This window comes from Scatophagus argus, chromosome 7 (genome assembly GCF_020382885.2).
Source record: "Scatophagus argus isolate fScaArg1 chromosome 7, fScaArg1.pri, whole genome shotgun sequence".
Classification (NCBI taxonomy): Eukaryota; Metazoa; Chordata; class Actinopteri; family Scatophagidae; genus Scatophagus; species Scatophagus argus.
In genome coordinates this window covers 22,621,218-22,633,918 of record NC_058499.1, presented here as the reverse complement: position 1 = coordinate 22,633,918, position 12,701 = coordinate 22,621,218, and the positions used below count along the sequence as shown (strand labels likewise).

Genomic DNA, 12,701 nt, shown 5'->3' with positions numbered 1-12,701 from the left:
AGACTGAATGCTTTACCTGCTTTGTGACAACAGAGACATGTAACAGCAAAGTTATCCTCCACTTATCATTTCTAACATGAACCTGTCACAGCTGAATTGGAATTAGAAAAAAATTAGAGTTCTGGATATGCAAAGGCCTCAACTCTGGGACTACAGTTGTGAGGAGAATGCGCTTCACAACTCGCATGCCAAAACGATTTCACTGATTCTGCCTGGAGGCCAACAGGAAGTGCTCTCAAATCATATGGGCCTATAACCCAGGCCGGACTACTGCGGCCACGAGGCATCCGCACGGAAAGAGTTAACGTGGAGAGATCAAAGCTGCGGAAACATCACAGAGGCACAGCGATTTGATCATGCGCCAACCCCCAGGCTGAATTCATAATTGCCTCTTTAACAAATGTGCGCGTCTGTTCTCTATTTCTAGGTTAAAAACCATCTGTCTCTTAGGGTCTGTATTTCATTCTAAGGATACAGCAGTAGGAGACACTTGTCAAAATCTGTAAATTCTGCTTGTTAGTTTGAACTGTATCTCTTTTTTTCTATTGTTCAAAAATTTAGATCACTATTGACACTTTCCCTTTCTGATGCCATGGCTTTAAAATTCAGTCACAAGTTCCAGAGGAGTCAAAGTCTGTAGTCCATGCATGTCTGTATTATTGCAGAGTAACCTTGGTTACTATTTTACACTTCAGATGTTGATTTGTTCAGCACAGCAGTAAGAAAGAAAAGCCATGGAGGAAGAAGGCCTGGAAAGGAGTTGAAATTGGTTATTTTATGAATTATTAATGTACTGTTTCGCGATGTCAGCACTGGCATGTCGGAGCAGTGTCTGTGTTTGTGTGTGAGAATGAGATTCAGCAACACAAGGTCAAGATCCTCACACGGTTTTCTCAGCTCGTTTGTGCCAATAGAGGTTTCATTTTCGGGTTTTAGTTCACTTCTCATCCAGTGCTACTTTACGTCAAGAAATTGGCAATTATAACAACAATCATCAGATCACCAATAATAAGGAGGGATTATACAATAATTACTGTTGTGTGGAAGGACTCTATTCCTTATGTTTAACTTTTCTTTAAAAAATGTTTCATTTACACAGAAACATATACCACAAATGTCCCAATACATTAAAACAATTTAACAGTACAAGTATAGCAATTCACTATTAATAACTTAAAGAGGCAAAGCAATTCAACCCTTTTATGTTGATGGAATAATAATTTTGATTGTTTTATTTTCATTAATCTGCAAGGGGGAAATGAAATAATATATGAAACTGGGGTGAGAAAAACATTTCAAGAGCGTGAACTGCTTTCCCCTTGAACAGTGAGACCACCCTCAGCAAAAGAATTTTAAAGAAGTTGGAGCGTCATCTCAAGTACTTTCAGGCCTTCACTGGTATGTCCAGTGAGTACTGTAACAGCAGTGGTGCAGGGCAGACTTCCAAGATTGATATTTAGAGTTTTCATGTTTCAGACAGCACTAATCCCCACTACACACATCAAACCACTCCCCTTACATAAGCTAAAACCTGCAGTGGGGTCTACATCCAGTAGAGGAGGTGTGTAATAGCAATGACCCTGAAAAAAAAATCCAAAAAGTGATGGACAGATGCTGTAAAGATGATTTTCTTTGACTCCATCATTTGCTGGTGATGTGCTTCTTTTTACTATGTAATGCTGTCAGGAGAAAGAAGTAAATCTAGTAAGTGTGTGTCCCTAAATGCCAGTGAATTTATACTTTCTATTACTTGCTATGAAGTCATGCATACTGAAGTCTAAGAAATGCCATCAGTTGGGAAGAAAGACAGATGCTAAACTAAAGATCCAAGAGAACTGACAGGCAACAAGACATTAAGACAGACAGGATAAACAACAGACACACAGCAAATATGCTGGACAAGCATGCAGACAGACGAGCTATGGTCAAATCACACAACTCTAAAAGCAAGGGAAGTCAGTTCAAAGCTAAACCTCTGCCTGTGTAAATCACTGTGTGGGACCGTTATCCGTTTAAGAGATTTGGTTAGGCCCTTTTTCTGTCTGAGACTTTCAGATTTCCATTTGAGGATTATTTATCTGCCAAAAAATTTCATGACAAAGATCCATGATAACACGGTGGTGCACTCTTAACGTCTGAAAATGTCCACACTTTGACGTTTGATGTTCTGTAACCAATGGTTCTTGTGCGGATGACCTCATTGTTCGGTATTATTATCATAATTTTAGGTAAAAGTAAATGGGTTGTCTTCAATTATATAACCTTTCGTCTCCTCCGAATCAATTTATCATATATATCAATCAACAATTATATGTTCAAGTGGATGGCAGGAACAATTACCAAATTTCTACATGTGGTGGTCAGAGGCACAGTCCTGCACTTGAAAAGTAACCAGTTTAATTCCTGCAATATATTTTCATCAAGATCCATGCATGTTGCTGAAGCAACACAGATAAAGAAACGACTACTGAGTATTGAGGATCTATTTAAATGTACCACTTCCTTTTGCCTTCCATGCCTTTTGTTGACAATTTCTATACAATTTCACGTTAATATCACCAGATGTAGATCACTTGAATAGCTTGAAGTTGTCAGCAAGAAAGTGTGCTGTGTGCAGCCAAATAAATTATCTGTACTCGGAATGGGTGGGGCTTAATCCAAATGTAGGTGTTGCTTTAAACAGAACTCGACAGGGGTAACCGGATGTTGTAGGTCTGAAATTGCTATGAACTGATCAATAGTTGCTATATTTCTTATTCATTAAAAAACAGAACAGACTCAAAGTTGAACTGACTCAATGTTTTTGACCATAAATATAAGAAAACTATTTACTTGTTGACCAAGCAGCATGGCACAGCAACATGGCTGCTAAGAAAAAAACACCAAAGTAGCCAGACAGACCAGTGAAAGAAGAGGAATGAGAAAAAACGGGATGACCTTAGCAATAACTACAGAGGGATCCCATTCCCATCCACACAAGGCAAAGTGCTTAACAGGATCATCTTAAACAGAATAAGGGAATTAGTCAGTATTCAGACAGCTCTGTACATGGAAGACGGATTTCCACTTTACATCCATCTAACTTAGTAAGGAATATTTGATGTCATGGAGAGCAAAACTCTTTGAAATACTCTATTCAATACCGTAGTATATCCACAGTCCATAGAGGGCAACTCACACATGCTTGTTAAGTGAAGACTGCGATCAACTGTCAACTGTCCTCTTTTCTTTTCTCACTGTCAATAGACAACAATCAGAAACATACACAGCACACAAGAATGTGGACCTAACTGAACAGCCTGTGCTTTGCGGATGATTTAACATTACTTTCCCATACTTATCAACATATACATGAGAAGACAAGTACAGTTACTAGAATAAACTGGTTCAGCAACCACAGATGAAAGACCAAGATCTTTAAGGTAAACACAGTCAACACAAGTGCAGCTACAATGGCAGGTAAAGGTTATAAAGACACGTAAAACTTTTATATACCTCAGCAGTGTCACTGACAAGTGAGCAGCACAGATGCTGCCATAAGCACAACAACTGGCAAAGCAAGAACAGCATTAGAAACTGTCCTTAGAAACCAAGATTAGGCTAGTTAACGCTAGTATTGCATCGGTCCTACCATATGCACAAATGACATAGAGGGTATCTAAGACTGCCATCAGTAATGCATAGGAAAGTACGCAGACAAATGTATGAAAAGGATTCCAGGGCTAATAAGAAACCTGTAGAAGACACAAGGATGAAAACAGCAAGGAAAGGTTGATCACCTCAACCCAATGGCTAACAAACAGTTGATAACAAGATGTTAATGCAGACAACACAAAGACAACTCATGTTTGGGGACCTACGTCTCAGAACCACAGGGACACTTCAGGTTTGTTCATGCTTTTGCTGACATGACGTTGAACCACAGTCTGTTGCCATTGTCCGAGACTCTGGCCTCATATGTCTTGGTCTTATCTAACATAATGGGGAGTGTCCAGAGATGCTGCATAAAAAATGGTCCTCAATATTTCCAATCTGACCATGACCCATCTACATGGGTGTCTGAGTGATCGAGAGAAACATGTCTTAGTTACAGGATGAGAAAAAACAGAGTGGCTGTGTTAGCTGAAGTTTCCTCCCACACGCTGAAAATATATCCTCTCGAGTACAGTCATCAGGCTTCCAGAACTCATGAACCAAATGAAGCATGTTTTGGCCCACCATTATATCTCAGTGGAGATAACAATTGATGTAGTTGCTCGGTATATTTAAACATGAGAAGCAAACTTATGTCAACTTACACAATATGGTCAGAGCTTGAATAATTACTGCACTGATAAGCCTTTAGCAAGCCATCAAGATAGCATAGTTCTAACATTGTTGTAGCGTATTGGCAGGCAGCTTGGGGGACAGGAGAGATGATCCAGGATGCTGCTGAGCTGTTACAAGCTTTGTTTAATGAGGCGTCTGTAATTGGACGTGCCTTGATATAAATGTTGTCATACTTTTCACTCTCTGGCGACGTCTTCATATAGTGGGGTAAAAGGGACGTTTTAGAGTCTCTGTGTGTGGTGTATTAGCATGTCAGACACAACAACCACTACAGCTGTAATCTTTAGCTGTTGAACACGGTGACAGTTTTAATCTCTGCCTCTCCCTTTGTGACTCACTTCATTTCTCACTAAAATGATTACTGAAGCTGTCTTTTCATTTTTCTACTTCACTCCCTCTCTCTTTCCCTGCGTGTGTGGTTGGTAATCAGTCAGCTTAGCTCTTCATCTCAGCAAACACCATTAGCCCGGAAGGCCAAGCCAGCCAATCAGAGTTTTGTAGAACCGGCTGGGTGGCCAATAGCAGCAAGGAACACTGAGTCCCTCGTGACTCGCTGACCTGCTGCATGTCGGTGAGCGTTGCTATGGAAACCCTACTGTACAGAGTGGCTCTGAGGAAACGCAGTGGAGCGAGGGAGGAAAAAGAGAAAGGTGGGAGGAGAGCAGAGAGGAGTGTTGGCAAACGTAGGAGAAGAAGCAAAAGCCAAAGAGGAGAGATGAGACAGAGGAGGAGTGTTTCCTAGAAATGTGGAATCAGGTGTAGTTGGAGGGTTGGAGTGGGACTCGCAGTCAGTTTAGACCTGGCTGTGGGAAGTATAGATGGCTCTAAAGCGCACTATGCGTTCCAAAGTGTATGCAGCAGAGCTTCTTTGGATGCTTTGGCTCCCGACTCTTACTGCTTTGGACATGACAGAGCCCTGAGGTTGTAAAGATAGGCTGCTGTCAGCTTTCATCTGAGAGTAACCTGCATTTGGCCATATGAGATGACCACTTCACATGGTAGAGTTTATTTCAGAATGCCAAAGGTATTTGAACACATAAACATCACAGCTAATGATTCTGTTATTTTGATTTCACAAATTTTATCTTCTAAATATTCTTCATGACAAACATAGAATGTACAATTAATGCCCATCATTCTGCCTTATTTAGCAAAACACTTTGGGTTTGGAGATACTGTACATAATCCACTACATAAGGCTGATCTATTAATGTGATCTATTATGTACAATCTATAGGTTTTTTAGTGAGATTTGGAGGTAGAAATGAAACAGCGTTCAAAATTTGGACAGACAGAAAAAGTTAGCAGGCCCAATTAGCTGGTGAAGAAATTCAATCATTTAGCTGCTAGAAAGAAAGAGATTTTTCCTGGGTGTGAGTGGATGCCAAACTCAAATTTGTCATGTGGCCAAAACACAATTCCAAATGAATGCTAATGCTGCTCCGTGTCTGCTGAATGTGTAAAAGTTAAGCAGTAGTTTGCTAACATATTAGTTGCAGTAATGTTATGAAGTGCAAGAGCAGCATGTACATCAAGTTGCTTAGATAGTCTGCATACTCATGTTTGGAGATGAACTGATACAATGTGAAAAAATAATAAATTAGCAGAGCACAAAGGATAACCCAGGTCATGTGCTGGGAGAAAACCACTAGAGAGAGAAAAGTCAGCCAAAGCATTATCCTGGTAATACACGAAACAGACCATCATTGCAGAAAATACATTCCCTCATTCTCCTCTGTTAAGAACAGAAATTAACTCAACATACATATTTGCTACCTCATAGACTTACATAAAGGACAAATGCATGCTGTTATAATAAGGACACAGTGTACTTTTAGAGCCAGATAAACACTCATAACTAGGCCAATCTCTGCATTTACAGTATGTGGGTTCAAATACTTCTAAGAGCTGCAGTGTCTCTCCAACACGTCCCTCTATTTGGAAGGTTTTTTTTTTTTTTAAGATACGTTTTTTTCTTTTGTTGTTCATTTTATCTTACCCTTTCTACTTGTAATGATCTCACTCATTTCCTGATCAGAGTGTATCTCTCATAGTAATCATAAAAATCATCCATCCACCAAAGCCAGTCATGTTTCATAATTTAACTGATCCATTCATCCATCAGTCTGTACATCTGTCCATCCATCCATCCCTCCCTCCATCTGTCTGGTTTTCTATCAAGCCGACTTCTTCTCCTTTGTCCTAATTCAACCCCTCAAACCAGTCTGGTCAAAGGATTTTATCTGGCTGCTTGGGACTGTGTGTGTGTGTGTGTGTGTGTGTGTGTGTGTGTGGTCCAGACCAGCGTTGTAAAACAGCCTGCTAGTTGTAGAGTTATGTAACGAAGCTTTGCTTTTACTGCATGTATGCTAATGTCAGCTCTGTTGCTCCACTCACACCAGCAGATTTTGTGTGTGTGCATTTTTAAACACACAACATGTATGTTTGGGTGTGTTCATGTACATATCTATTTTTAAGTCAGAATCCATATGGTGTGTGTCTCATCAACTGTGACTGAACTGAGCTCCAGGTTAAGAGACTTCAAGTGCACTGAATTCAATTTCAGGAAAATTCTGATACTGTTTTTAAAATCTTCACCAAATTAATGGCCCTTTAAAATGTGTTTACATGTTCACTTTTATCTTGTGAATAATAAATGATAACAAGCATACATTTTTGGTGCCATTCAAAGTCATACAGGTATACAGTTATTACCTGTATTGAAGTAGCCAACACTCAATTTGACAAAACTGTTGGATTTAAAAGACACAATATTATTACTATTTGATTTTGGCTTTTAATGTAATTTAATTTTTTATGGCCATTCCCACCAGAGGACCATTCAGTCCATCCATCTTGGTCCAGACTAAAATATCTCAGCTTCAGACAGCAGATGCTGGATAAAAGGGCATAAAATTTGGGATGGACATTTGTGGTCCCAACAGCATGAACTGGATTAACTTTGAGCTTTTATCTATCACTATCATCAGGTCAAATCATTTGGTTTATGGCCAAATATCTACAAAACTGGCAACCTTCCCCTTCAGCTTTAGCTATACTTGTTTAGTGCTAATTAACATACTAAGATAGTAAACAGAGGGAACGTGATACCACCTTAACATCAATATGTTAGCATTGCCACGGTGAGCATGTTAGCACAATGACTTTTGCATTTAGCTTCACTGAGCCACGAAAGACTGCAGGGTCTCATTTTGTCTAGATAAAGAATAACTAAAACCAGGACTACTCACACCTCATTTGGAGTGAAAGAATATTTGAACATTAGCCTCCTACGCTGCCACTGAAGTGTGAATGTTTTATTCTGTGGTGTGTATGAATTAATTACATGAGTAATTAAACTGGCATGGTATATTTAATTGGAGAAATCAAGGACTGAGAAATGGATTTTATGTCTCTACCCTTTCTGTTAAATCATCACAACATTTTAGTCTTTTCGTTTGACTTGTTACTTCAGAGCCTGTCTGTCTAACCTTTTTCTCATCTCCCTTACAACTGCGTGGCCTGAACTGAGGGGCAGTGGTTGGGAGGAAAGAGAAGTTGGAAAGACAAAGACAAAAAAAAGAATTTATCAAATTAAAGCTTAAAATTAAAATTAAAGATTGAGAATTATTTACTGTCCTGATGCAATCCCCTTGCCTCTACACAAGTCGTGCGTGCGGACAAGGCACAGAAGAAGAGGAGAAGAAGAAGAAGAAGAAGGAGGAGGAGGATGACCTGAGAAGACCTCTTGACAAACTGCCCCTATTGTACATCTATCACATCTGTAGCTGTCATTGGCCTGTCAGTCATTCTCCAGTAATAAGTCCTTTTCATGACAGTTGTAATTCACTCGCAGGCATTGCTTGATCCACACATCCTCACATTCATACTCAATGGACCCCCAAAAAACTCATAATACATCTGCATGTGTGTCTCTCCTCCCACTCTTACCTCCATCTGAGTACGTCTCTGTTCCGTATCCATCCTGAAGCCCGTTATTCCACGTCCCCTCGTACTTCCCACTTGTCCCTGTGCTCTCCCGTAGGCCATATCGTCCCTTAAAGCCGTGCGTCCACTCACCCTTGTACACCCAGCGGCCTTTATTCTCGACACCCAAGCCATGTCTCTTGCCCTGGGCCCAGGTACCCTGGTAGGTGTTCCCACTGGGCCAAGTGTAGACACCCAACAGCTCAAAGCCATGGGCCCACGACCCACAGTACTCGCCTTGGCCCTTGGGCCCCGTGCAGATCCCATGGCCGTGCGCTTTGCCGTCCTCCCACCCGCCGCAGTATGACCCCCCATCGTCAAAGTTGAACCTGCCGCCAGTGGACATGCATGAAACAGGTCTTGGCAATTCCCCTGAAGCCTCGACAAAAAGAAGAAGAAAAGGAAAATAAAACGAAGGGAGGATAAATAAGGACAGGCTGGTGCTAGAACCAACCCATGAAGCTGAGTTTGGAGGTTGGGGAGGTCGGGGGGAAGGAGGAGAGAGAGGGAGGGACAGGGAGAGAACTCCCACACAAATCAAGCAATGTTACTCCTTGTTTTCATCTGGTTTGGAGAAGAGGAAGGAGAAACAAGGTGAACAACAAAACTTGGCCCCTCACAGGGGTGTCAGGGGTCTCCCAGCGTGGTGGGAAAGGGTGATGCTGTTCACACCATCTTCTTTACAGGCTCTTTGTGATACTGACTAGCACTTTCCAGCTTCTTTGTTGCAGATGCAGGTGAGAGAGGAGGAGAGTGGGCCCAGTGCTGCCATTATCCTCTCTCAGCAAGAGTTTAAGCCATCAGGCAGCTCCACCAGTCCTGTCACCGGCCTGCCTACACAGTCCAAGACACACACGCAACTCTTCCTCCTACTCCTCTCCTGCTGTCTGCTCAAGCCCCCGTGTTAAGTCGTCTCCTACCTGATGATGCCTCCAAATCTCTGGGGCGTAAAGCCGACAAGTCTCCCCGGTGGCAGCCCTTCCAACCTCCAAGCCTCCAGCACCGAAGCCACCCTTAGGCTCCCTGATCAGCACAGCGATCCAAACTGGAGCTGTGACATGTTGTGTGATGAAGAAAAAACAGAAGACAACTCTCCTCTGCAGAAATTGTTTTTTTCTTTCCTTCAAGCTCACTCCTGATGATCAGACTTAGATTATTTAAAACTGTAGCTCACTTGAGGCTTCACCATCCTCTTCTTATTCTCAGTCTTCACACACACACACAGACACACACTCCTTGGTTGCACAGCAAGGTAACACATATATGCATAGAGAGAGGGAGAGACAGAAAAATGGGGAAACATAATCTGCTTGGCTGCCTTCTTTTTTGTCTGTCCTGTCTTGCTGGATAGCAGCAATGCAGTCTCCTGCCTTATGCAGGTACACACTATATGCAGGCACACGCACACTCTTTCTGACAGCAAGTGCGCACACACAGACAATGAAAATAAACAACTGAATTGATTAATTTCTCTTCCTCTATCACTCCTCTCCCTCTCTTTCTTTCAGTCTGTCTGTAGGTCTTTAATCCACTGCGTCCATAAGTGGTTTATCTTCTGCGTGGGTTGTCTCCAGGTTGTCTGCTTGATGAAATAACATCCATCTATATGATCCTGTTATAGTGTGTTGTGTCTTCTTCAGCATCTCCTGCTTGTCTTCATGTTTCCCTACGGAGCGCTGGCTGACGCACAGCCTGCCGTCCTTCCTGCTGTCTTGCTCTTACAATCTCTTCTCCTCCTATGGCTGGATCTCAGTCTCTCTCTCCCTCTCCTGATCTCTCTCTGTGTGTATATGTCTCTCAGAAAATCTGCTCATTAGAGAGGACTGTTCCAATGCAGCCAACCAACCCTCCCCTCCTCCTGCTGCTCAATAGCACACTCCATCTCTTAAAGAGACACACACTCTGCTCAGAGACAAGCTTCATTCTTCCTCTGCTCACCTGTAGCTTTTTATATTTTTACTCGTCCTGTGTCTTCTCTTTCAGCATCTCGCCTCAGTCTCTATTGTTTAATCTGACTCTAAAGATGACTGCAGTGGTAGTACAATATGGGCCTATCTTCTTTCTTTCTGGACAAAATAGGACGAAATAGACAAAATAGAAGATTAATACCATTCTCCTCCCTGTATGGTACATATGAAGCTTCAACCAGCAGCTAACTATTTAGCTTTAAAAGTTCTGGTAAGCAGATTTTTTAAATCTTTGGACAGAGTCATAGTAGTTATTTCCTCCTGTTTCAAGCAAACCCTGTGGAGGTGCAATGGTCTTTCGAGCCAATTTTTCACAGTGGCCAAACTGTGTCATTGCATTATCATTTGATGCATTTGTGCCCAAAAAAGCTTACACTGTGAAAAAATGAGTTGTAAAATGTGGACAGTTTTTTAAAACGTCACAACCCCTGCAAAATGATCCTTTCAATATCAGAATTTGATCCATCCTGATAACACTTGTAAAGTCTAGAGTCAAAAGCTGCACATTTAAATCATTTTATCCACGTTTAGTCTAATGAATGGCTAAAAGGGAGAGTTAGCCAGCTTGTGCAGTGGACATCTCTCAAATGTATGCTTTAATGAGCCCCACATTGCAGACAACATTGAGTAGGTGCCCCTTTTGCCACCAAAAGAGACCTAATCTGTTGAGATGTGCACTCCACTAGACCTCTGAAGATATGTTGTGACATCTGGCTCAAAGCCATCTTTAGCAGATCTTTTAAGTCCTTTAAGTTGAAAAGTTGAGCCTCCATAGCTTATTGGGCTAAAATGTCTAATAAACTCTTCGGATTACGCAGAGGACCAGAAGAACCTCTTTATGGCTCTAAGAATCCCCCTCTTTATTGCATCCACATCCCAGGAACCAGTTCAAAGAACAATCATAGCTCTTTAAACTACTTCAGAATAGGTCCTCTCCAAGCACAAGAGGAACCTTGTACAGTGATTGTTTTAAAGATAGGTTTACACTGCTTTGTGGTCTTTAAATGTCTGATTGCACATCTGACCCTGATTCAGATTTTTAAAATTACTCTGTGGTCAGCTCATTCACAGTCTACTATTGGTGCACACTGACACGTTTTGCCCTAATAAGCTTTCTTGTTCTGTCCCAACAGAACATTACATTCACATTAGAGTCCTTCCTGCTGGCTGCTGGAACATACAGTATGAATTGCACAAAAATAATTTACTGATTTTTCTTTTTTTTTTTGGACCTTAAGCTAAATTTTTGATAATGAAAAGAGTCTTATCGGAAGGTCTGCAGCGCTCATAAAAAAGTATTCATTGTTTACAGCGATGTCTTTCATAAACATAGTATATGGCATCACATGCTCTGCAATACCAACTGTGGCCACTATGCCAAAATCACTGTGGGGGATTTAGACCAAAAACAGCCCTGTCTTAAAACAGCACAAGGGGGATATGGGTTGTTTAAAGCACTGCTGAGATAATGAAACTTGAGCCACAAAGTCCGATTTGATTTGCTGGTATTGTGCTGGTTGGGTTTTGGAAATTTGGAGAATTTGGAGCGGAACTTTATTGGCACAACAGTTTCCTGTGGCATCAATAAAGTTCTTATCTTAACTTTTAATTTTTCTGATTTCAGTTTAACTCCCCTGAGACCAGTCTTGTTGTCTGTCCCAAACCGTCCTCTAATCCTTTCTCTTCTGATCACAAGGTCTTCTTCTCTCTTTCACTTGTTCATGTGTCCTCCTTTTCCTGTTCAGCTCCTCTCTACAGCTGCCCTGTTGCTGTTGTTGTCCTTGTCCTTCTGTCTGCCAATGTCTGGGAGAGCTAAGCCAATTCCAGGCCAGATTATAGTAATAAAATCACTGTGAGGCTAGGGATTAAGGCTTAGGCCTCTATACACACTAGCTGTGTGTGTGTGTGTGTGTGTGTGTGTGTGTGTGTGTGTTGGTGGTGGTAGGGTGGGGCAGGAAGTGGAAGAGAGAGAAGAGAGCAGGTGAATGAGAGGGAAGGCGTGGGGAGCAGGGTTACAGTTAGTGTGATTTCCTGACCACAACAAAGGGATTAGGATTTAGAGAAGTCAGTAACACAAGCGTGTGCACTCACAAATCCATGACATCATCTGAACAATTAGAGCTAAGAAGGCACTGACAAATTCATGGATAATGATTACTATCTGTCTCTCACACACATAAATATATACAATCTGTGACAGTTATTTAGACAGTCATTAGATGATGTAATAAGATTATATCACTAATCTAGCAGCAATAACTTTAATAATATTTCCTATCGATAGCATCTGTTGGTCTCATTTTTTGATGCTTAATTGTCTCTAATGTGGCCAGTGTGTACTATGGAGTTCTAGTATCCCCTGTATCAGTGCCACATGGGTTTTGCCGCTGCCACACACCTTTGAGGGACAACAGGCAG

At 41.5% G+C, this 12,701-nt stretch overlaps 1 protein-coding gene across 1 annotated transcript in view; it reads right to left on the bottom strand.

Annotated features, from left to right (window-relative positions):
• Positions 1-10,367, bottom strand: part of jph3b (junctophilin 3b) — a 42,196-nt gene extending 31,829 nt beyond the window's left edge. Inside the window, exon 1 of the mRNA XM_046393188.1 lies at positions 8,281-10,367. Within this exon, the coding sequence (XP_046249144.1) occupies positions 8,281-8,662 (382 nt within the window). The 5' untranslated portion in view covers positions 8,663-10,367. The remainder of the gene's footprint in view (positions 1-8,280) is intronic.
• Positions 10,368-12,701: the final 2,334 nt, after the last annotated feature.